Below are 23,105 nucleotides of genomic sequence, written 5' to 3'. Positions count from 1 at the left end.
CACCATATTGGGATATTGACAAAAGGTGTTGGTTCTATTGCAAAAGTTACAAAACCAATTAAGAATAACCAACATCTCTTAAAATCAAATAGAGGTTCTGAAAGTAAGGATTTGGTTGTACTTTTACTTAGTCACGGCAAAATTTTACTGTAAGAAGAAGAGCCAATGATGCAGAAAGTCATTTTGTACCAAACAAAAAACTTGATTATACAAGTATTCTAATTTCTGAGTTAGCACATACCTTATGATGGCCCAGTTTAATCAGATAAGCATAACTTATCATGTTACTAACTAAGAAGATGTTTCCCTAGCAGTGTAATTTGTTCCAACATTTGAAAAATATTAATTTCTTTCTTGCTATCTCTACAAAACATCAATCCGGCCAAAATATAATTATTAGCAATCTTAAATAGTCATATAATTAACCATTGTGCGAGTCTGTTAGGATCCAATATGAGAGTTTTAAGTAATTAGTAAGCGGTTAACTAGGTTTAATTAAGTAGATTATTAGTAAGTGACCCAATAGGATTAAATAATAAGAGGCCCATTAGGGTTAAACAATAAGTGTTATCTTTATTTGTATATAATGGGATATCTTAGGAGTAGTTGATGGTAGGACGGAATAAATTTTATGTTTAGGGCCAGAGTATGATTCTCTCCGTTTTGTGTCTAAGTTTTGTTCTGAGAGTAGTTAGAGAAACACTCTACTACTATTATCGTTCACGTATATAAAATATTATTATTTATCATTCACGTGTGTAAATACAAGATAATTACAACATGTGAGCTGCTCAGTGAAATGTCACAAGATGTTCACGTATGTAAACACAAGATAATTATTTAATTATCTTGTGTTCTTATCAGAGTTCTTGCATCAACAATTTGCTTTTGAGATCAGTGATGAGTGATGTAACTCGTGACTAGTTGAGCATATGAAACTATATGCCGAGTTTACCATTTCTAAGAGTCTTTTGTTCTAGAAGCATCATCAAGTTCTTACAGGTAGTAATTATAGGATCAAGGCTAGCAATTATAAATCAATTAAAGTAGTTTCATTGTTTCTTCTAGTAAGATAAGTTACCTTTCACATAATTTTGCTCATAATTGAAAACATAAATATAATTGTTTCTAAAGATGATTTTAACATTGTAGAAACAGAACCAAGATATGAATCATATATGAAGATGTGTTGAGATATATTACTCATATCTTAATACAGGTATTGTTTAGTATTGATTTATAAGATCATATAAAGTCTAATTGTTTTTTATTTCTTTGAGTGTGTGTTTGGCCACACGTTATTCCCAGCCAAACCTGCGTTTCCATTCTCAAACGCGGTTTCCCCATTTTTTTATCTTGTTTGGATGAATGAAATCTGAGTCTAGAAAACGGAGTTTACAGCTCAAAACGCCATTTCTGCTGAAGCTGGTGTTCCTAGCTTTCACGGTAGAGAAACGTGGTTTTGGCTTTAATTTCTCTAGTGGAAGGTGCTTTACCAAAATACCCATAATATCTTCCCCATTTTCCTACATAAACATGTTTCTTTGCAGATCAAAACATCTTTCTTCTTCTTCTCCAAATTACCCATAACGCGTGGATTGCAGATCTGTCCTAATTTTTCAGATTTGCCGAAGAAATAGAGAGAAGAGAGGAAAACATGATAAATTAAACTTCAAACAAAGAAAATAAAACAAAGCTGTTTGATTTTGTTTGATTTCTGTTGGAGTTGTTTCTTGGGTTTATGCAGTGAGTGCCTGGGTGTGGGAGTAAGCTTTTCTCTTGGTTTTGAGAAGACAAAGGATAACGGGTATGGGGATAAAGGCCCAATCCTTTTTATTTATTTTTTCATAAAATGCCCAATTTTAAACAAAAAAGTTGAAAATTATTTAATAGTTTTTTTTAGGGAATTTATTAGTTATAATAATAATTGCAACATATTATTTTAAGATGTTCTAAAAAAAATACAATTAAAAGGGTAAGTTGGTCATTACCCATTTAAAATCAATTTTGATTCAAACTACCCAAACAACATCAACTCCTAAGAATCACTTTTAAGTGAGTGTATCCAAACATAATCAATTCACATCAAACTCACTTTTAACCAAAATCAATTCTCTCAAACTCAATTCTATCAAAATCAATTCTCACCGCCGCCATACCAAACACACACTGAGTTAACGATTACAAGTGTAATAAAAAGCTATAGGAATCTCCAGTGTAGCACTCATATCAGAATTATCTCCTCGGGGACAAACATATTACTATCAGGCTAGTTTGCATACACCATGCACATATAATCTACAATCATTTTATATGTTTGATGTGATTTCTGAATACATTAAGGAACTCTTATTACAGGGTTCCAATGCCCCTATTTATAGAAGAATATGGTAACTTCAAATGACATGCATGTTTGCCAAGTGTCCTAGGTTGGTAATTGTCGACTTAGACACCACATAGTCATGCAAGGCTCACTTGTTTTGACGCACATAAGTCTGGATGATTCGACGCACATAAGTCTGGATGGTAACCACTCATGTTTCGACAACCTTTGCTTGTTGTGTAAGGCGTGTAAGGCTCGTTGTTTTTTTATTTATGTGCTAAGTTCGCAAGCATTCTCTTGCACATCACAGACACTTGATTTCTCATTTCTATTTATTTTTTTAATTTATAAAAATATAAATAAATTTACCTCGCCAACAAATAAACCCCAAATTTCGACTTTTGAAATTCAAATGTTGATACTTTTTATTTTGAATTTTGAAGAAGCTAATTTTGAAATTCTGAAATTCAAATGTCTCAAATTCAAATGTTGATACTTTTTATTTTGAATTTTGAAGAAGCTAATTTTGAAATTCTGAAATTCAAATGTTGATACTTTTTATTTTGAAGAAGCTAAATTAGCCCACCCAAATTGACACCGGAGAGAATCGAACCTGAGACCTCGAGGAGGAGCACATTCCCAGGTCCCAAGCCAATACCACTAGGCCAACCCAAGTGGGTTGCCAATGCTGAAAGTAAATTGCATAAAAAGTAAAGCCAAAGTAAATGTGTAGAAATTAGCATGATATCATGGAAACTGTCTGATTCTTCAAGTTTTATTAATGTGTGTTTTGTCATTTAAGCACTCATTTAATCTTTGCTTTGCAAAGGTCAATGCTAATTTTCCCATATCTATTGATTCTCACAGCGTCACTTCCTCTGACTCCACTCAGAAGGTGTTGCATTTGTGGGAGAGACTTAAGGAAGTACTTGAATATAGTTTTGAAGTTGTCATGGTTGATCCTGGTATTATTTGAGTCCTCTCTCAACTTATCAATGACATCAGTAGATCGAAGGGTCATCTTGATGTAACTAAGATGGGTATCTTCACTGTTGTTTAAAATGATGTCCTTTACTTCAGGAATGGCACTCCAGTTATTTGTTGTGTTTGGTCAATCTGGATAATGCCCAAAGATACTATACCACGTTCATTAATCACCTTAATTATCTTAAGGAACATAAAGAAATCCTCAATGAATCCAACGACGTGCTTGATGACACATAATCGTTGATCGACGAACGCATAGTCATCCTTGAACCTGAACTCCAACAAGAAAAATAGGGAAAAATGAAGATTATGGCGGACAAGGATGCGACTTTAATTATATTTTCATCACAGGGGTATGCGTATGTCACATTAAACGAAGAATGCCTTATAGGAAGGAAGGAGTATGTCATTTGTGGAGTCTCTTGTCACTTGTGGAAACAAATGATAAGTCACCTTATTTTTCTGATTTCGACGCATCTATCATAGTGTCATTATTCAGATTCGTTGCATTGATATTGTTTCTCAGTCCAGGTTGGCCATTTTTTCTTATGACAGTTGCAAGTTGGATATAACTTGAAAGCATTCCATACATAATTTTGGCCATTGTAGATCGAATACTCGTTTAAGCCATATTTCCAATAAGATTTGAATCAAATGGGTGAACGTTAGTTTTGTTTCCAAAATTCAAATTCTTGATATGCAACTCACAATGATGGTTCCATTGACTCCATCATAGAAATAGAAACAATTATCTCTTGTCTGTTATTTTCAAAAAGTTTACTTCCTCATGGAAGTTGCTGCTCAAATTACTCCAAAAGTTTCATTAGTAGCAACAAAAACCATTGGATAGGATCTAAGAGCTGGCGTTCGATGTGCTTGAACTTGAAGATGCAGAATTTACCATGAACTTAGAGCACATATATTTTCACTTTTTAAGGACAGTGAGTGGTCTTCAAACTTTTCTGTTCCTCAATCCCTTTCAATACTCTCTCCTTAAGATTTATTAAGTCATAAGTTTGTTCTTGGTTTTTAATATTATCAGGGCGAGGGTGCGTATACCAACAATCACAAACAAATATAATGTTTAAATGTGGGTACTTTACAAGTTAAAAAAATAAAATAAGATTCCACTGCTTTTTTTGCCCAAGAACGAGTCGATATATGTGATGCCCTTTGCTCGCATATGTCATGGAAATTAATAGTGTCGATGTTGTCTTTGAATACCCGAACTAGAGAATATTAGTGCAGAGATTAAAGTGTATATTTTTAATGGAAAGACTTTCACAATACAATGAACTTGAAGTTCAAGGCTTTGAAAAAAGAAGTAGTGTGAGGAAAAACATAAAATATTGAAAGTAAAGTGCAGAAAAAGCAAAAGTCTTGAAAGTAAGTGTGCAGAAATTTAAAAGTACAACATAGTAAAGTGAAAAAAGATAAAAAAAAAAGTTCAGAAAGTGTAAATGTGCAAGGAAATTAAAGTTTAAAAAGAGTAAATGAAACAAAAAAAAAAAAAAAGGAAAAAATGACAGTTAATCATGTACATATAATCTAAGATCGTACATATAATCTAAGATCGTTTTATGTGTTAGATGTGATTTCTAAATAAATTAAACAACCATTATTACAATGCCCCAATAGAGCTAGTTATAGAAAAATATAGTATCTTCAAGTGACATACATGTTTGCCAAGTGTCATAGGTTCGTAACTGTCTTGATACTGCATAGTCATGTAGGGTTTTGGCTTGTTGTTTTGAAGCGTGCGAGTTTGAGTGGTAACTGCTCATGTTGCCGAAAACCTTGCTTGTTGTATAAAGTTTGTAGCTTTTTAGTTGTGTACGAAGTTCACAAGGCTTCTCCTGCACCTCGCATGCACTTGATTACTTATTTATATTTTTATTAATTTATAAAAAAATAAAAAAATAAATCCCGCCAACAAGCAATGAACCTAATTTTTTTAGGATTAACAATGATTTTACACTTTGTGATATAAAAGGACCAACTTAATGGTCTTCTCAACTATGACGATGTGAGAATGGTGATCAATGTTGATTATCGTTGTTTGTCAATTGACTTCGTTGGAAGCGTTTGGTTCACCAAAATGACACGATGTGCGAGCCATGTTCTATGTTCTCTATATTTGGTTTGTCTAGTTCCAAGAGGCCACTCAATTTAGACACTTTGTTCTATTCAAGAAAGTAGGTTGACTCATCCATGATCTTCTTTGGTTTACTTTATGTCCTTCGTTCTAGTCTTTTAATTTCTTTCATGTATTATGTTGATGTATTTGTTTAAATAGACCAATAGTTTTTTTTCGATTTCATCGTTATGTTATGTTATGTTGGTATCCCTATTTTATGTCTTGTTTTCTGGCTTCCAATGTGCCTGAATTGCAAAATCGAAATGTGCCTGAAATTGATTATTTTATTTTGTCTTCAGAATTATGGAATCCAAACAAAACGCTTCCCAAATATAATATCTGAATAGTTGTATTTTCGGAAATTTGAGGGGGGCGCGACTGGGGAAGAATTTAACAATTTTTCATGAAAAAAAAGAAAGAAAAGAATTTAACAAATTTCTCTTCTGGAACACTACTCTAATTTCCAAACGTGGAGCATTTGCTTTTTAGGGTTTTTTTTTTATTTTTGTTGCTATTTTACGTTAGAAAATAAGAGAAGAGCAGCATCCATGGCGGATGCAGATTGGTCTGACCTTCCTAAGGATCTCCTCAATCTGATATCACAACGATTCGACAATGATCTCGATCTCATTCGCTTTCGATCAATTTGTTCGAGGTGGAGGCAATATTCCATCTCAAATAACCACCATGGCATTTTACCCTTCAAATTATTTAGAACAACAAATTCTCCCAAGCCCCTTTTTGACACTCTTTTTTTGAAGGATGATTTTGACATTTCAATCCCCAAACACATACTGTTCCTCATCAAACCACCACCACAAAAACAACCATCACTAGACCAACAAATCCTCCTCCGTCCCTGGTTGATTAGAATTACCAAAAACTCACGAAGCACAACTCTTCCACCCACTCCGCCCAACTGACTCGCGTTCCCCTCATGATTTCCCTTACGTGCTTGACTTCAACAAATTCTCCGTCGTCCATTTGGGAACTGACTTCTTCATTAAAGAAAAAACTAACACAAGCCATGGAAAAAACCCTCTCGCTCTCTGCAGATTGGCCTATAAAGACAAGTTGCAACTGTTCCGTTGTGGCGAAGAGCGTTGGACCCAATGCCTCACATTCCAACTTATTTAGAAAGCATCTGTGTGTTCAAAGAGAGGTTTTGTGTTGTTAATAAAGTTGGTCGGACATATGCTATTGGACCGGATTACAGTGTCCAGTTAGTGGCTGAACATGTGGTGTATGGAGGAGGGGACATAAAATTCCTGGTAGAGAGTGTGGGTGAGTTGTTGCTTGTGGACATCTATGACTCACATTGTTTTGGGTTCCCCGGTGAAGATGGTTTAAAGCTTGATGTGTTCAGACTTGATGAGAAGGAGAAGGAATGGATCAAATTGACGTGTTTGGGGGATAGAGTTTTGTTCTTAGGGAATGGATGTTCGTTTTTGGCTTCTACTTCATATTTGTTAGCTGTCAAAGGGAATTGTGTCGTCTTTGTTGATGATTCATTACTTCCTTTTGGTTGTGGCATGTGTCTTTTTCACTTGGATCAAGACCGGCTTTCCCGTTTGTCTGATTATCCTGACTACTTCAACTTGTTCTGGCCACCTCCGGAGTGGATTGTCAAACACTACAGTCAGTCGTAAAAGAGTATGTTATCTTGCATTGAAAGGTTTCTAATGTAGTTGTGATGCTGCATTATTGTGCTTAGTTTCCTTTGCTTAGTTTCATGTACTTATTACTTAATGTGCCATCTCAATATTTGAGATGGAAAATCAATTTACTTATTACAAATTTTCTATACATTATTCATTAGGATTTGGATTTTCTCACTTAGTTTCTAACAGAAAACCTCGGTACTTTAAACAGGGGCAAGAGGAAGAAAGAGCACGTGAGACGGACACGACAATGATTCATGCACAAAACATGCAATATGCAATTTTAATATTTTTCTACTATTTATGTCATGGCAATATGACAATGATTTTCAAAAGTTTTCTATTTCCTAGAAAGCTTAGTATTTTATTTCAATTCCCAGTATTGTTTAAATTTTTGATACATTATAAAGAGTTTTAATTAGTTACTTCTAACTGATTATTGATTCTCATTCTTTATTTATGTATGAATCTCAGTGAATCTTCGCCTCTTTGGTAATGAAAAACATACTTGAGTTTCTTTTTTGTTTCTTCATTTTATCATCATTTGAATGAAGGGACCCTGTGCACTTGTTTATTAAATTATTCTTACTCTGTTAGTATTTGGCTTAATACATCATTTGGTCCCTTAACTTATTTTTGGTTTTCATTTTGGTCCCCTAACTATAAAGTGTCTCAATTTGGTCCCATAAATCTTCTGCCGTTTACTATTTTGGTCCTCTCCATTAGTTTTTAACCTTAAATGTCTAAGGTGAACCAACTTTATAGGTGGTCCACCATAGACCTTATTAAATCTTTTATTTTTAACGGTTGATTTTTTTTTAAATGGAGACTGTTGGATCATGGAAGGATATATTGTAGCTTATAATAAACCACAAACACCTAATCCTCCACCTTCTTCCCTATGTTCTCCTTCATCCCCAAATAACAACATAATCAAACTCTTAAATCCATAAAATGAGATTTAAAAATACCCAAAGTAATCTTTCCCTTCCCAATTTTTTTTTATTCAACAACAGCAACAATAACAACAAATCTTTCAACAAAACGCAAGATTTGATAGTAAACAGCAGAAGATTTATGGGACCAAATTGAGACACTTTATAGTTAGGGAACCAAAATGAAAACCAAAAATAAGTTAAGGGACCAAATGATGTATTAAGCCTTGGTATTTATATATGGTCTATATGGCTTTTAATTTGTTCATCGGTATTTCATTACTGTTGTTGAGCTTAGCTCAGTTAGTTGGGACAATGCATAATATATGCAAGGTCAGAGGTTCAAACCCCGACCACCACCAAAAAATCTTCATATTATCATCACTTTCTTTCATCTTAGTTAGAAGCTACTTCAAAAAATATCTTAGTTAGAAGCTAATCTTCATATTATCATCACTTTCTTTCATCTTAGTTAGAAGCTACTTCAAAAAATATCTTAGTTAGAAGCTACTTCAAAAAATATCATATCTAGGTACCTTAGCAAAAATGGTCCCAAAATTGTTTCCAATTTTCTTTTTTCATAATTTTGCTATTCTTAATGTAATACTTTTAGGTAAAGGGTAGGCAGCACTATTCTTGTCACACCCCACATGGATATTGACAAAAACTGTTGGCTCTGTTGCAAAAGTTGCCAAACAAGTTGAGATTACTAACATCTCTTGAAATCAAATAGAGGTACCAAAATTAAGGATTTGGCTGTCCTTTTACTTTGCCAAGAAAAAATTTGACTAAAAGAAGGAAGAGCCAATGATGTAGAAAACCATTTTATACCCCAATTTTTTATTTTATTTTACGAGTATGCTAATTTCTGAGTTACACACATACCACAAGAGGGCTCAGATTAATTAGATATAAGTATAATTTATCATGGCACTAAAAGGATGTTTCCTCAACAGTTTAATTTGGCCTAACATTTGAAAATATTAATTTGTTGCTACCTCTGCAGAAACATCAATCTGACCAGAATGTATCGTCAAGGTAATTAATATGAATCTTAAATAATCACATAAGCATTATGCAATGTGTCAATCACGGATTGTGGAAAATAGCGGTTTATTAAAATTCCGCTATGCTACTACGCTATTTGGAAACATTTTGTTCTAAATATTGTTTTGTGGAACAATAGCAGTTTGTAAATTTAATTGTTGCAGGATTGGCCCACGGTTCCTGTTGTAAGAGGATGCATTTGATTAATTTTTTTGAGTAAAACTGTCTGTACTTTGCTTGTGTGTGTAAAGAATTGTCTGGTTTGGGTTTGGTCTAATTTAGATGGTATTGAGGGTTTTTTTTTTGTCCAATCTGATGGTTTCCTGGTGTGCAATTGTGAGCATGTTCTCTTTGTGGTTTTGTTAGTCAGACTTGAAAGATGTTACACATATCTTCATAAAAGTATTAATTTTTGCAGTTCTTTAGTATTGATTTATAAGATCATATAAATAGAGAAATTCATTGTAATTCAAAGGATATGGTGGAGAGACTTATTAGATGTTGGTACTAATTTTGCTGTTGAATCTGCTTGCTTTCCAACAAATTTATGTTGTAATCTTGGCAATGGGTTTGAAATTTCACTTTGGAAGGACCAATGGTTTAGAACCTTTAAAGGATGTTCTTCCTTTCCTTTTCAATCTATTGACCAAATCAGATGGGTTTGTGGCGGATATGGGTTGTCGGATTAATTCAAAGTAGTCATGACACTGTTGTTTGCCTAATGATATGTGTTTGGAAGGGAGAAATCACTTGGCAGAATTATCTCTTTTACTTGAAGGGAGTTGTTCCAGATTTGCAAAGGTGTGATAAGTAGTTTTGGATGCATGATAGTGTTCATGTGTTTTTGTTCATTCTTGCTATCTTTCTCTTTTGGCTTGGTCTCAACAGGTTGGCAACTTCTTTCCGTGTCTCCGCATTCTAAATCCACATGAATGAAGAAAAACAAGTTATTGTTGAGCACATCAAATTTTAAGAAGCCATCCACCTGTTACATGTTATCTTCAGTTTGACAAATCTGAAACCCCCTATAGTGTGTTGGGATGAGGAAATGTTTTGACATGCACTTGAACTTTTTTGCTGATGTTGATCAAGTGTTGCATAATGTCACATCTCTCTCTTGGTTTTGGTTTTGATTTGTCGGTTAATCAAAGGTTAAGCCTTGGTTTATTTGTCTTGGTTTGACATTTTACTATTTTAGTCTCTACAACTATAGAGAAATCTTTTTCAATAATATAAATTGTAAGGACTACACTCAAAAATAAAATAAATGGATAATGAGAATCTTGCAAATAACTTATCATTTTTTTGGTACGAACCGGGTATCATCCGCGTGCCTGCAGAAACTCATTCTTCGAATCGGGTAGGATCACAATGGATAAAAAATTTCTCCCTCAAGAGATTTAGCATTACTGCAAATAACTTATCTATTTACAATGAAAAAGTTATTATTAGTCTTTTTTTTAGGAAAGTTATTATTAGTCTATTTAGTAAATTGTGGATAAAATTGACTTCTTGAAACATGTCGAGCCCAACTTTTCCTAATAACTATTGCTAATTTTTATTTCCTTTGTTGTTGCTTTTATTTACACTTCATGCAAGTAAAACTATTGTGAATTTTTTATTCTTTCCCCATATTGGTTAAGTTGAGGATTGAATTTGTTTTTGAGTAATGATATTTTGACATCCATTTGATGACAACTTTGTTGACAACCTTGTTTTTCTCACTTCTTATTGGTCAAAAACAATGGAGAGAGAAAAAGGAAGAGAGAGGATTACAACATCATGTGAGTATGAGAGAGAAAGTTGTCAAAAAGTTGTCAAAAAGTGGTTGTCAAAATATCATTTCTCTTTGTTTTTGGTCTCCATAGCATCACGATTTTTATGTTTAGGTTCTAAAATTTTGTTTTATTCTAGTCCTAAATTGACTATTACAGATATTAAAGATAGATATTAAATGCAAGACTAAAAACACTTTTTTTGTAAAAGTTTAAAAAGTTAAGATAAAATGGCTTAAGGTCCAACAATATGGTCTATCGTAAAGCTAAGCCGATGTCTCGCAACTAGCATAGCCACCACAAATGCTCCTATCCAAGCATGTCTCTTACAGTAAAAATTTAAGTCTAGCACTTCCTAAGTCAAAATATCATTTTCTATGTTTAGCGTAGTTGTTACCATTGGCTACTCTCAACTTTAACTTGTTCGTCAAACTTTTGGGACTAACCCTTCAACCACTCGTATTCATACACCAATGATGGTGAGGTGGCATTGTGGAGACGAGGATATTGTGATCCTTAATGTTGATGGAAGTGCTTTGACAAATCCAGAAAAGACGAGTTATGGTGGTCTATCTCGTTAGCATGATGGCAGTTTTCAACTTGGTTTCTTTGGCACTATGGGGATTTCTAATATCTTACATGCTGAGATCCAAGCCCTCTAGGTTGGCATCAAGTTGTGTTGGAAGGCAGATTATAGAAAAATTATGTGTTACTATGACTCTCTTCATATGGTGCAGTTAGTGACGAATGACAGTCCACAATTCCATCATTATGCAAATCTCTTAGATCTCATTCGAAACTATATTGCTAAAGATTGAACTATTTCTTTTCATCATATCCTTCGAAAAGGTAATTTATGTGCAGACATCCTTGCTAAACTGGAAACTAATAGTTTAAATCATCTTGTCACATTCTAGGAACTGCTGTTTTGTTTTCTTTTCCTTTTTCCCTTCGTATATATCATTGGGTTCTATCCCATTCCACCCTTTTAATGAACAACTATTATATTTGGACTCTCATAAATTCCAAACACTCATTCTAACACCTCATTTATCTTTTCCCCTGCTGTAACATCACAAACATGTCACATATATTCACCACTCTATTTATTTCTCTTTTAAGGTGTCAATTGAATGTTTTCGTGTCCATCAAACATTTTTCTTTGATGAATATCCAAAAAATGAGCAATTAAAAAATAGTATCCAACACAATGAAATACTACTAATTAATTTGTCTCTCCGCTTTTTCATTGCGCTAACGCTTCTAAATTATGAACGTTGTTTTTTTTTTTTTATGAAATTTTGATTTGATTAAAAGTATATGAATAGATGTTTGTGACTTTCTAATTATAACAAACCCAACAAACCATGTTTATGTTTTCAATGATACCAACAATATAACAAATATAATATAATTTTTTTCTTCAAAAAAAATATAAAATTTTCTTTTTAACAACAACAACAATATAACATTATTACAGTGAACAACAAATGAGAAAACTGGATCGGGAGTCATTATATATCCAACTTTATCGAATCGTGTTAACCCCCAAACGTTTAGGAGTTAAAAAACTAAGAGGGGTATTTTGGAGAGTTTGAGGGGCACATGAGCAAAAGAAGGGGTTACATAGAGCAATTTTCTTAATTTAAAACACGATTATTTTTTAGGGGGAAAAAACTTCCAAAACGGGCCTAAAAAGTCAGTCCAAAATAATGTATTTCCTTGTATTTAATAAGAGTATTACTTTTCCCACCCTATGGCCTCCTCGCGCGCCCTGTAAAAATTCCAAAAATACCCCTGGTCCGGATTACATTTTCCGAACCAGATTGTTAGTGTTTCCGGATTATACAATCCGGACCAATTCGATATGCATATTTTGTGTCTTTCTTTGATGTCAAGGGTCTCTGTTGGCCGTTATACGACCCCCGCATAAGCTGCAAAGCAATTGCAGTGGTCGTATGAGCGGTCAACAATGACCATGACACCACAAACTCTCGTAAAAAACTAAATACATACGAAGAAAATTGAAGAAAAGTGGTGAAGTGTTTTCCGGAAAACTTAATCCGGACCAGAGGCTATACGCTTTTTTGTGTCTTTCTTTGATGTCAAAGGTCTCTGTTGACCGTTATATGAACCCCACACAAGCTGCAATGCAATTGCAGGGTTCATAGGAACGGTCAACAATGACCATGACACCACAAACACTTCTACAAAACTTAAAAAATTTGAAGAGAATGGAAGAAAATAGGTGAAGTGAAGAATGATGGTGTTTGTTGAAGATGGAAGCCTATTTATAGCCTTAAACAAGTCCTAGGTCATTAATACAGTCAATGAAAATGTGGTAGTAGTTGTAACCGTCCAACCACTAATTGATGACACTCTTTGAAAAGAAGCCAAGCACTCTTTCAAAAGAAGCCAATGCTGAAGCATTCCGGATTATACATTCCGAAATGTCCTTAGCCTACAAAGAAGTTCAAACGTTTCCCTCGTTCACCATTAGAGCACCATAATCGCACTAATCCGGAAAATATATTCCGGAATTTAAAGGTTCATTCCGGATTGTATATTCCGGAACTCCTTAGTGCCATGGCCGGTGGTCTGCACCACACGTTTTTGTCGGTGGTCAAGTCAAAAAAACATGTTTTACCACGTTTTTTGACTGCATTAATGGTTTCCCAACCATTTTTCACCCACCCCTCCCTATAAATACCCTTCCAAACCCCACCATTTCTCACACCATCCCTCTCCTCCTCTTCTTCCTTCTACAACCATGGTTTTCCATCGTTGGCCTTTCGTAGATAAGGGCCTCGTTGAAAACTTTCAGGGTTTGTATGAACGGTCAATGAGGATGGAACCGCGCTGCAACGAAGGGCGGTTCATCTGAGGGTCATGTGGGTCAGTGTGGTTATTAGCTTCGCCTGTCGGGGCGTAAGTCTGAGCACCCCCCACCTCCCTCAGGGGCATTTGTTTCTTCTTCCCGCCCTCCTCTTCCCTCCTCCTCCGGTTTTCCTCCAATAGGCAAACTACTGGTATGTCCCATCACATACCAGTGGTTTGGCACTTAGGAGATTAGAATTAGGCTCTTAGGAGATTAGAAATAGATTTAGGATGTTATGTAATAAGCTTAAAAAGCTTGAAAATTATTGTATTGTATTGTTCATATATTAATAAAATGAGTTGTTTTTATGTTTGTGTCTTTTTATTTATGTTTTTTATTTTATTCGCATTTTATTTTACGAATTGTAGAGCTTAAAATTGCAAAAGTTCTGCTAAAATACTATTCTGGATTTTAAAATCCGGAACTATTTGAAGAATACTAACAATAAGTTCCGGAAAACGAAATCCGGACTAGGGGTAAAATTGGAAAAAAATAGGGCGCACGAGGAAAGACATAGGGTGGGAAAAGTAATACTCATTTAAAAAAGGAAAATGTTAACCGGTGCCCCCGTGGCACTGGTTAAGGAAGCAAATGTAGAAGCTTTTGCATTGAAAATTGTGTAATCAAGGCTTCAAAAGTCAAAAAAATGTCTTTTTCTATTTAGTTTTTCCTTTTTTAGATACCTTAAACCAGTGCCCCGGGGCACCGGTTAACACAACCCTTTAATAAATAGAGCATAGATTCCATCCTAGACCATTTCATCTTATCAAACATGACCTCAAATGTTTTTGGGAAAGACTGCGTAAACAAATTTCAACGGTGGAGCATTTTTTTTAGGGCTATGTTTTGCTGTTTAACAATAGAAAAGAAAAGAACAGCAGCATCCCTGGTCGAGGCAGACTGGTCTAAACTCCCTAAAGATCTTCTTAGTCTGATATCGGAACGACTCGGCAACGAACTCGATCTCACCCGATTTCGATCTGTTTGTTCATCGTGGCACTCTTCCGTCTCAAATCACCATCGTATTTTACCCTTCAAGTTACCACTCCACACGTATCCACAACCCAACAAGATCTACTCTAACATCAAAACTTCATCATCATCATGTTTCCTCTCAAAGCACAGCTTCTTCCTCATCAAACCACCGCCACAACAAGAACAAACCCACCACCCTTGGTTGATCAGAATCACCCAAAACTCTCGTGGCCAAACCAAACTCTTCCCGCTATGTACACGCGACTCCACTCCCCCTTATCATTTCCCTTACGTGATCGACTTCAACCAATTCTCCATCATCCATTTGGGAACTGACTTCCTTGCCGACAACAATGAAGAACACCTTCCATGCCCTAAAAAAATAGTTGCTGCAACGCGCCATGGGAAAAAAACGGTTCTTGGCACATTGAACTATTTAGGTTATCCGGTGTTTCTCCGTTGTGGTGACGAGCATTGGATGCTGATCTCTGACGACATGTCAATGAACTTTAAAGACATCTGCGTGTTTAAAGATCAGTTTTGTGCTGTCAACAAATTTGGTCGGACGGTTGCAATTGGACCGGAGGACTCCAGTGTCGAATTAGTGGCTGAACGTTTGGTGGATGGAGGGAACATGAAATTCCTGGTAGAGAGTGAGGGGGAGTTATTGCTAGTGGACATCTATGACATTTTTGGTTTTAGGCTTGATGTGTTTAGGCTTGATGAGAAGGAGAAGAAATGGGTAAAGTTGACGAGTTTAGAGGATAGAGTATTGTTCTTAGGGAATGGATGTTCGTTTTCTGCCTCTGCTTCGGATTTGTCTATTGCCGAAGGGAATTGTGTCATCATTGTCGATGAAACATTCCTCCCTTCTGGTCGTGGCATGTGTCTTTTTCACTTGGATGGAGGATCGATTTCTCCTTTGTCTGATCATCCTCACCATTTAAACTTGTTCTGGCCACCTCCGGAGTGGATTATCAAAATGCTGCAGCATTCATAAAAAAGTAAGTTATCTTGCATTGCAAGGTTCCTAATGTGATTGTGATCTTGCATTACTGTGCTTAGTTTCCTGTCATTGATTAGATACACTTTTTGACTATGTTTTCCTTGTGTGTGCATAAATCATGTTCAATTCTTAGTATTATAGATAGAAAATCAATTTATACTACTTATAAATTTTCCGTGACATTATTTATTAGGTTTTGGATTGTCTCATTTGGTTTCTAACAGAAAACCTTGTCACTTTAAACAGGGTAAGAGAAAAGAAAGAGGTGGTGGTGAGACAGATGCAACATTGGGTTCAAGTGCAAAACATGGAAATATGCAAATTCAATATTTTACTATTGTACTATGTCATGAGAATATGACAGTAATTGCCAAAAGTGTTTTATTTCCTAGAAGACTTGGTATTTTGTTTCAACTCCTGATACTTTTCATGTTTGATACATTATAAAGGGTTCCAATCAGTAATTTCTAACTGATAATTGACTGTCACTCTTTATAGCTGTGATTTTCCTCAACGAATCTTCTAATGTTTCCTTCTCTACTTGGTAGTGAAAAACATAGCTGAGTTTCCTTTATTTATTCTTCACTGTATCATCATTTGGATGAAGGGATCCTGTGTAATCGCTTATTAAATTGTTCTTATTATGTAACTAACTACATATGGTTTATGCTTTTTGTTCATTGTTATTTTATTACTGTTGTTGCTTTCTTATCTTAATGTTATCATCACTTTCTTTTATCTTAGTTAAAAGCTACTTCAAAAAAATTCCATCTCTAGATACCTTAGCAGAAACAGTCCAAGCATTGTAAGGATTTTAGAGGTAATGTTGCCGAAACGGATTGTAGCAGAAATGTAATTCTCTGTGGCAGAGATGGATTTTTTTTATGTAGTATCTAGAAGTGGAGTTCTCTGTGGCTCTAAGTTCCATCTTTAAATAAGGTTGTATTAGAAATGGGTTTTTATAGAAGTGTCACATTAGCATCAAGTTAATTATAGATTTCTGTTTAGAGGTTTTCCATAGAGCCTTCAAATATTGAGCCAGGGAGATATTCAAGGAAAACGGCCCACGAGTTCCATAAAGCTGTGGCAGTATTCGACATCAGCAAGTAATTAAATTTTTCCCTCTTTCTTCTGGGTTTGTATCTCGAACATATAAAATCAATCGGAGATCTATAGATAGGATCCAATCTTGCTGTTTTGTTCTGCAGGCATGAAAGGTATTTTACTAATTAAACTTTGAGATGCTCTTATTATATACCTATTTTTCTTTTTTATTTTAACTCCTCTTAGTCTCTAACATTTGTATTTTTAAATGTTAGTGTTTCTTTCATCATTTAGTAGAGGTTTGAACCTTGTAATAATGTATCAAATAGTTGTTTTTTTAACCAAGTGTATCAGATAGCTTATTTTGCAATAAAAAAAAAAGAAGTTAAATCTAAAAATACTTTGCAATAAAGGTGGCAGAGTTTTAAGATTTTTCAACTATTGCTGCTTGTAAGCTTGATTCATGTGAGAATGCAGGTTCTTACCTTTATTATTCTTGGTTTAAATAGACATGTTTATAGTTCTTTTGGTGGTGATGTTTTTATCTTGTTGTTGCATGACTTACTTTCTCATAAAAAATTCATTTGAAGTTTTTTGTGCTAGCTAATTCATGATTTTAATAGGTAAATGTGTTTATCTTGTTGGTTTTATTCTTCATGCTATAGATTTTATCAACTTTGACTTGTATGATTGTGCTAGTTTTAGACCTGTGCAATACAGGAGTTAAAATTATAGTGTACTAAATTTTTTAAACACAAAGGCATGTTATATTACTCGCAACAAATTCTTTCTATATAAGCCAAACATATATTAATCAACAAAGGTTATTGCTGTAGCAAAATATACCAAAGCAAAACAAAGTCAAAATGTCAAAACATATATTTTGTTACAGACCATAAATTTTAGAGACATTGCAAATCAAATAACTACAACATTAGTTATGTTACGTGTCCCAAGGGAGGCAGCAGAACAGTGACAGAAAGGAGAACAGTGAACACGAGGGGATCATGTTTTGGTATTGTTAAAGACTAGAATTAGAGGATCTACTTACTGTGTTGGATGGCCATCTGCAGTAACATGGATTCTGCTATCGAAGTTGTTGGGAAGGGTGCTGAAGTTCGTGTATGGTGTCATTCGTATTAGCAGTGTGTATTGTGACGACCATATACTATAAAAATTGTTGCAGAGGAGAATATGGGGTTTTGGGTAAGTTTACTTGAAGGTTGATTTCAATTGTTTTGTCTGTAATGTTCTTTCCTTCTTTGCATTGTAGATATCATTTGATGAAATGGTAAATAAAACATGTCTTAAATATGTTCACTTTTATCAAAAATGTTTTTGTTTTATTTTGAATTCAATGAAAGAAACTTACGTAGCTCACATCTATATGAGAGAATTTAGCCAATACCTACAAGAAACTTTCTGTTCTGATACAGATAAGAGGCTCTTGTGAAGCTTTATTTATGTTCTGAAAAATTATAAGTTTAAGAACTAAGAGTGTGTTTGGGTGAGGTAATTGGGAAATTTTAAAGAATTTAGAATTCTAAGCAAATTAAATAATTCAATTAAATTACTTTCATTTTTGAATACTTTTGTTTGGATTGAGTTTGGTTTGCAGTAAAAAAAAATGAATAACAAGATAAGGTAAGGAGAATGATTAGGTCATTTGATTCCCTTTTCTGAACCATTCAGTAACTACAAACTATGAATGAAGTATTATTGATTAGTTGATTTTAGTACATTTGAACAAAATAGTTATTTCAATTTCTTGGTCACTAACTATCTTCAATGGTTATACTCCATAATGTCTTAAGTGAGGAATAACCATTGAAGATTTAAGAACGTAACAATTATTATTATTTAGTTTTATGTTTAAACATAATCAATAATTAAACTGTTAAAATAGGTAAAGGCAACAACATTAGGATTAATATTATCATTTAGTTTCATCTCTAAACCCAATCAATTATCATTTAGTTTTATGTCTAAACCTCAAATCACAGTGACGTTGTTTGGAACTCGTCTTACATATTGCAGTGCGTCTGCTGTCTTGTTGTTGTCACTGGTCACCTCCGTCATCCTAGGGTCCATATGCGGTCATTGTCGTACAGTTTATGGCCCCTTCATCGGTTTACCAACGACTTGTAATGACCATATATTACGCTATTCATGGGAGCTCTCGGTAACGACTCTACCATCACTACACAAAGGCCTCTTCGGTGCCTATATAAGGAGCCTTTCACAAACTCACAAGGTATGCATTCTTCCATGTTTAAACCCGTTGTTGCTCGTATATTGAATTGAACGTCAGAGTCTCTGCAGATACACACACTTTCTCCTTCTCGGACTGCGGTCACCACATCCTCGAAGCATTTTCATCAACAATCCACTATTGTTGTGAGTATATCTTTATTCTCTTCGGATGAATTCTATGTTTGTTCTTAACAATTACTATGACTCAAATAGTTAAATTTGTAATGATTGTTTTTGATTAAAACTAAACTTAACAGAAGTAAAAATGTAACTAAAAAAAACAGAGGTTAATTTTATAATTTTCCAAAACCCTCTTTGCTGACTATAAATACTTCATAAGATTGCGCCGACATAGATATCTGGTACTTTCTCTCTCTGCAACGATGTTGTCAAGGTTAGTAAGGTACGGTGCTTCCACTTCTGTCTCTATAATTTCCAACAAGTTGTTTCCTCCTCGTCCTTTTGTTTCATACCTTCGTTCATTCTCTTCAATGACAACATCCTATAACAATAATATTGATCCTGAAACTCTTAGCCCTTGTTCTGCTTATAATACATTCACATCCATGCTCTCCAGACTACTTTGATTGCTATTCCATATCCGATTATAACTACCTTTTTTCTTCCCTTCATAAAACGGGCCATGACTATACTATTATTCAACTTGCTCAACTATGGGAGAAATCCCTAACCTATAATAATGTATTCCCAAATGTTGATACTTAAAAAATCCTCATCAATTGTTATTGTCTCACTGGAAAATCCGGTGACATCTACTCAGCTTTCACTCTATTCCGTCAAATCATCAATACCGGCCATCTTCCAACTACTTCCACTTTGAATGATATTTCTGAAGGTTTATGTCGCAGAGGCCTGATTTATAAAGCAATTATGTTTTATAATTACACCGTGCTAAAGGGTTTTCAGTTGAACCATAAGACTTATTATATTCTAATCGAGGGTTTATGTGAGTTAGGAGAAACTAAATTAGCCATACACTTGTTGAGAGAGGCACTACAGATTGACAAGGAATTAAAAAAGGAGATAGGAGAAACTAAAACAGTCATACAATTGTTGAAAGAGGTACTGCAGAGTGACAAGGAACAAAAATATGATGCTTTGGCTTGCAGGTCCTTGTATGAGTTGATCATACCAGACTCTGCAGAGATCGACTTTTAAAAGAAGCTCATGATTTATTTTCTGAAATGATTAAGAACTTGCCTGGTCTTTGTACTTCCACATATAGCTACCTAATCTATGGCTATTGCATCAACAGTCAATTTAAACAAGCAATTGCCTTGTTTAAAGAATTGAAGAAGATAGTACCAGTTGGCTTCTTTAGAGAATTGGAGGGGGCACCGAAAAACATCAGTACTTTAGTTACAGAACAAGAGGTGACAGCTGCTAAAAGAGCAGCAGATGTGCTGATAACGCGGTGTCAAACCTGATTTTGCTGGTTATCAATCCGTGAGGGGTGGACAGTTCAAAGGTGGAAGAGTTAAGGTTGCTAGAAATGTGGAAGAGTTGAGTTTCTCATTTTCCAATCGTTTTCTTGGAAAATATTACGGAGGTTAATTATTATGATTATGTTTATTTCAAGTGTATTCTTGTTTGACCTTAGCATGACTGATAAAAATAATAATTTGGTGCTAGCTGTACAATATTGAAATAAGGATGGATGCTGCAAAGGAAGGACAGAAGGAGCTACTTGCCTGTGGAATATTGTAGATTACATGCTTTCTAGTTTTCTAATTTAAGGACCATGCTTCTGCTTTTACTTTCACTTCTATAGGTTTGCTTCCAAGTGTGTGCACTGGAAAATAATAATGTTTAATTAATGTTATTCTAATTTGATCATGTCTGCATATTTGGCCCATATATGTTCGACAGATAGATAGTTTTTTTGAAGGATTCGACAGATAGATAGTTAGCATCTATGTTTCTTGTTTTATATTTTCTCTTCAATTATGCCTTATGATTGTCTTGTCTTGTGACGTTTTCTTTGGATGGATATTACTCTCAGGTGGAAGATTAAGTTGGTTAGCCACTTATGGTCTTGTTGATTTAAATTTGGTAGTAGACCATACAATCTAGGATTGCGTTTCTGATTCATCTTTTTTTGGTTAATACCTTCAGTCTGTGTGGCTACAATTTCGTGTAAACCCAATCTCCTACTGCATATGTATTCCACCGTTGTTACCATAAAATCTCATTTGATTAATTAATGTATTCTAATTTGATCATATCTCTATTTGGCTAATATATGTCCTTCAAACAAATAGTTGCCTATTTTTCTTGTTTTATGTATGCTCTTTGAATCATTATGCCTTATGATTGCCTTTGCCTGTGACATTTTCTTCGGATTGATATTATTCTCTAAACTAGACCTTTGTTCAACTTAACCATTGACAACCTTATTTTGTCCATCTGCTTGATAGATCGTACTAAATTTAAGTTTGGTGTCTGCCAACTTGAACAACAGTGTGGGAAGATTTTAGCTATGGCTCATTTGCTAGGGTTCACATGTTCATGTTTTGAGAAATGCTGTTTAACAGAACCATGGAATGAACTTTGAGTATGTCTAATGTTTCATAGTTCTATGTTCTGTCATAGGATGTATTGGCTGAGTAGTGAATTTCCATTTCAGGATCCAACCCTGGCTTTTCTTCCAATCTGTATGAGTTTGAATAGCAGTTGCAATCACATAACTGCACAATTATAAACTTGTTTATTTCCTTCATTTAATATTTCTTCCTGTCAGCTGTTATCATCCGTCCAAGACTGTCTGATATTGCTTTTCACCACAAATGCTAGAGTGTAGTTCCGATTTCTAATATATCTTTCCTGGGACTATTTTTCTTGTAGGTATATCAGTTGTCACCAACATAACATTTGTTTCATGCTTTTTTATTTCCTAAACCTGTTGATGTTTACTTTTCTGCTATTCTTTTGTGAGATGTTAGTCTCTTAAACCACTTATTCAAAAATGAGATAATAGTTTCAGCCATATATATAAGTTTTACCACATTTCTTTTGATTGCAGCATAGTTTAAACAAATTCAGTAGAATTAGATTATCTGCTGGATGGACGGGACATTATGAACAATAAATGGGGTTTCATTGTTGAAACATGGTGTAATGGTTCTCAAAATTGAAAGTGAAATTAAATGGATAATTGCAATTGATTAATACATAAAGAGAAAGAGAAAGATAAAAGAAGACGACTTAGACCAAAGTTACTCTCAAAGAAAGTACCAAAGGGAGAAGGAGACTTTTCTTCAATATTCTTCCCCCTCACTAATGATCCTCATTTTCCTATTTATACACAACCCAAGCTTCCTTGATTTTAGAATCAATAGCCACGTGTCCATTTACCTCAACCAATTATAATATGGCAAGTGTAATTCCTTATATTCCACTTTGAATCATAACACATGGCGGGGAACTCAAATTGGGTTTGAACACCAAAATTGTCTTCAAATCAGGATTTGTAGTCAGTTTCTTGTCACAAGTTACTAGTTGGGCAGCATAGTTAATATTCTTATGCCAAAATAGCACGCTTGCAATCACTGTCATGAGCTTTCTTAATTATTTGACTCCTAAACTTGCTCAGTAATTTATTCATCTAGTTACATATAAGTTAGATATCATTTGATAAATACCTGAACACTTGGTAACCATCCCTTAAAGACTAACTCTTAAGAGGGAAGAACCAAACCACTTAAGTACTCCACCAAACCACACATAATACTTGATATGAAACTTAGGCACTCAATAATACATCAAGTCCCTGTCAGCATATAAATTCAAAACAAATTTTGATATTAAACAATTTACTGTTTCATTGATACTCAAAAAATCTTATATTTTTTTGGCTACTTAAGAACATCAATCCCATCTTATGTGGCTCTGTACATCAAGGAAGCAAGAAAAAGTTAGTCAGTATTACACTTTGTTTAATTTCCTGGTGTTGGAAATGAAAAATAGTCACCTTGCTGATCAGTTTTCTGTGCAAGATTAAAAGAGAATAGATGCGTTGTTTTTACTTCTTGAGATGTGTCTTTTGAGTGAGTAGAACTGCTAA

General features: G+C 34.5%; 1 protein-coding gene and 1 pseudogene across 1 annotated transcript; both read left to right on the top strand.

The window, feature by feature from the left end:
- Window positions 1-5,864: 5,864 nt before the first annotated feature.
- Window positions 5,865-7,096, top strand: LOC146941394 (F-box protein SKIP23-like; annotated as a pseudogene).
- A 7,460-nt stretch (window positions 7,097-14,556) lies between these two features.
- Window positions 14,557-16,404, top strand: LOC146941393 (F-box protein SKIP23-like). The gene is made up of 2 exons (XM_085758011.1): window positions 14,557-15,722; window positions 15,971-16,404. The coding sequence occupies exon 1, from the start codon at window positions 14,585-14,587 to the stop codon at window positions 15,716-15,718; it is 1,134 nt and encodes a 377-aa protein (XP_085614137.1). The 5' UTR covers window positions 14,557-14,584; the 3' UTR covers window positions 15,719-15,722; window positions 15,971-16,404.
- The last annotated feature ends 6,701 nt before the right edge of the window (window positions 16,405-23,105 follow it).

This window comes from Medicago sativa, chromosome 3 (assembly GCF_051527215.1).
Source record: "Medicago sativa cultivar Bolivia chromosome 3, Bolivia_mono, whole genome shotgun sequence".
In the NCBI taxonomy this organism is placed as follows: Eukaryota; Viridiplantae; Streptophyta; class Magnoliopsida; order Fabales; family Fabaceae; genus Medicago; species Medicago sativa.
Note: the sequence above shows the minus strand (reverse complement) of the source record. Positions and strands in the feature narration are given on the sequence as shown.

Bases quoted from the DNA above. Each gene is read 5' to 3' on its own strand.
- LOC146941393 (XM_085758011.1), top strand. From the start codon at position 14,585: ATGTTTTGCTGTTTAACAATAGAAAAGAAAAGAACAGCAGCATCCCTG.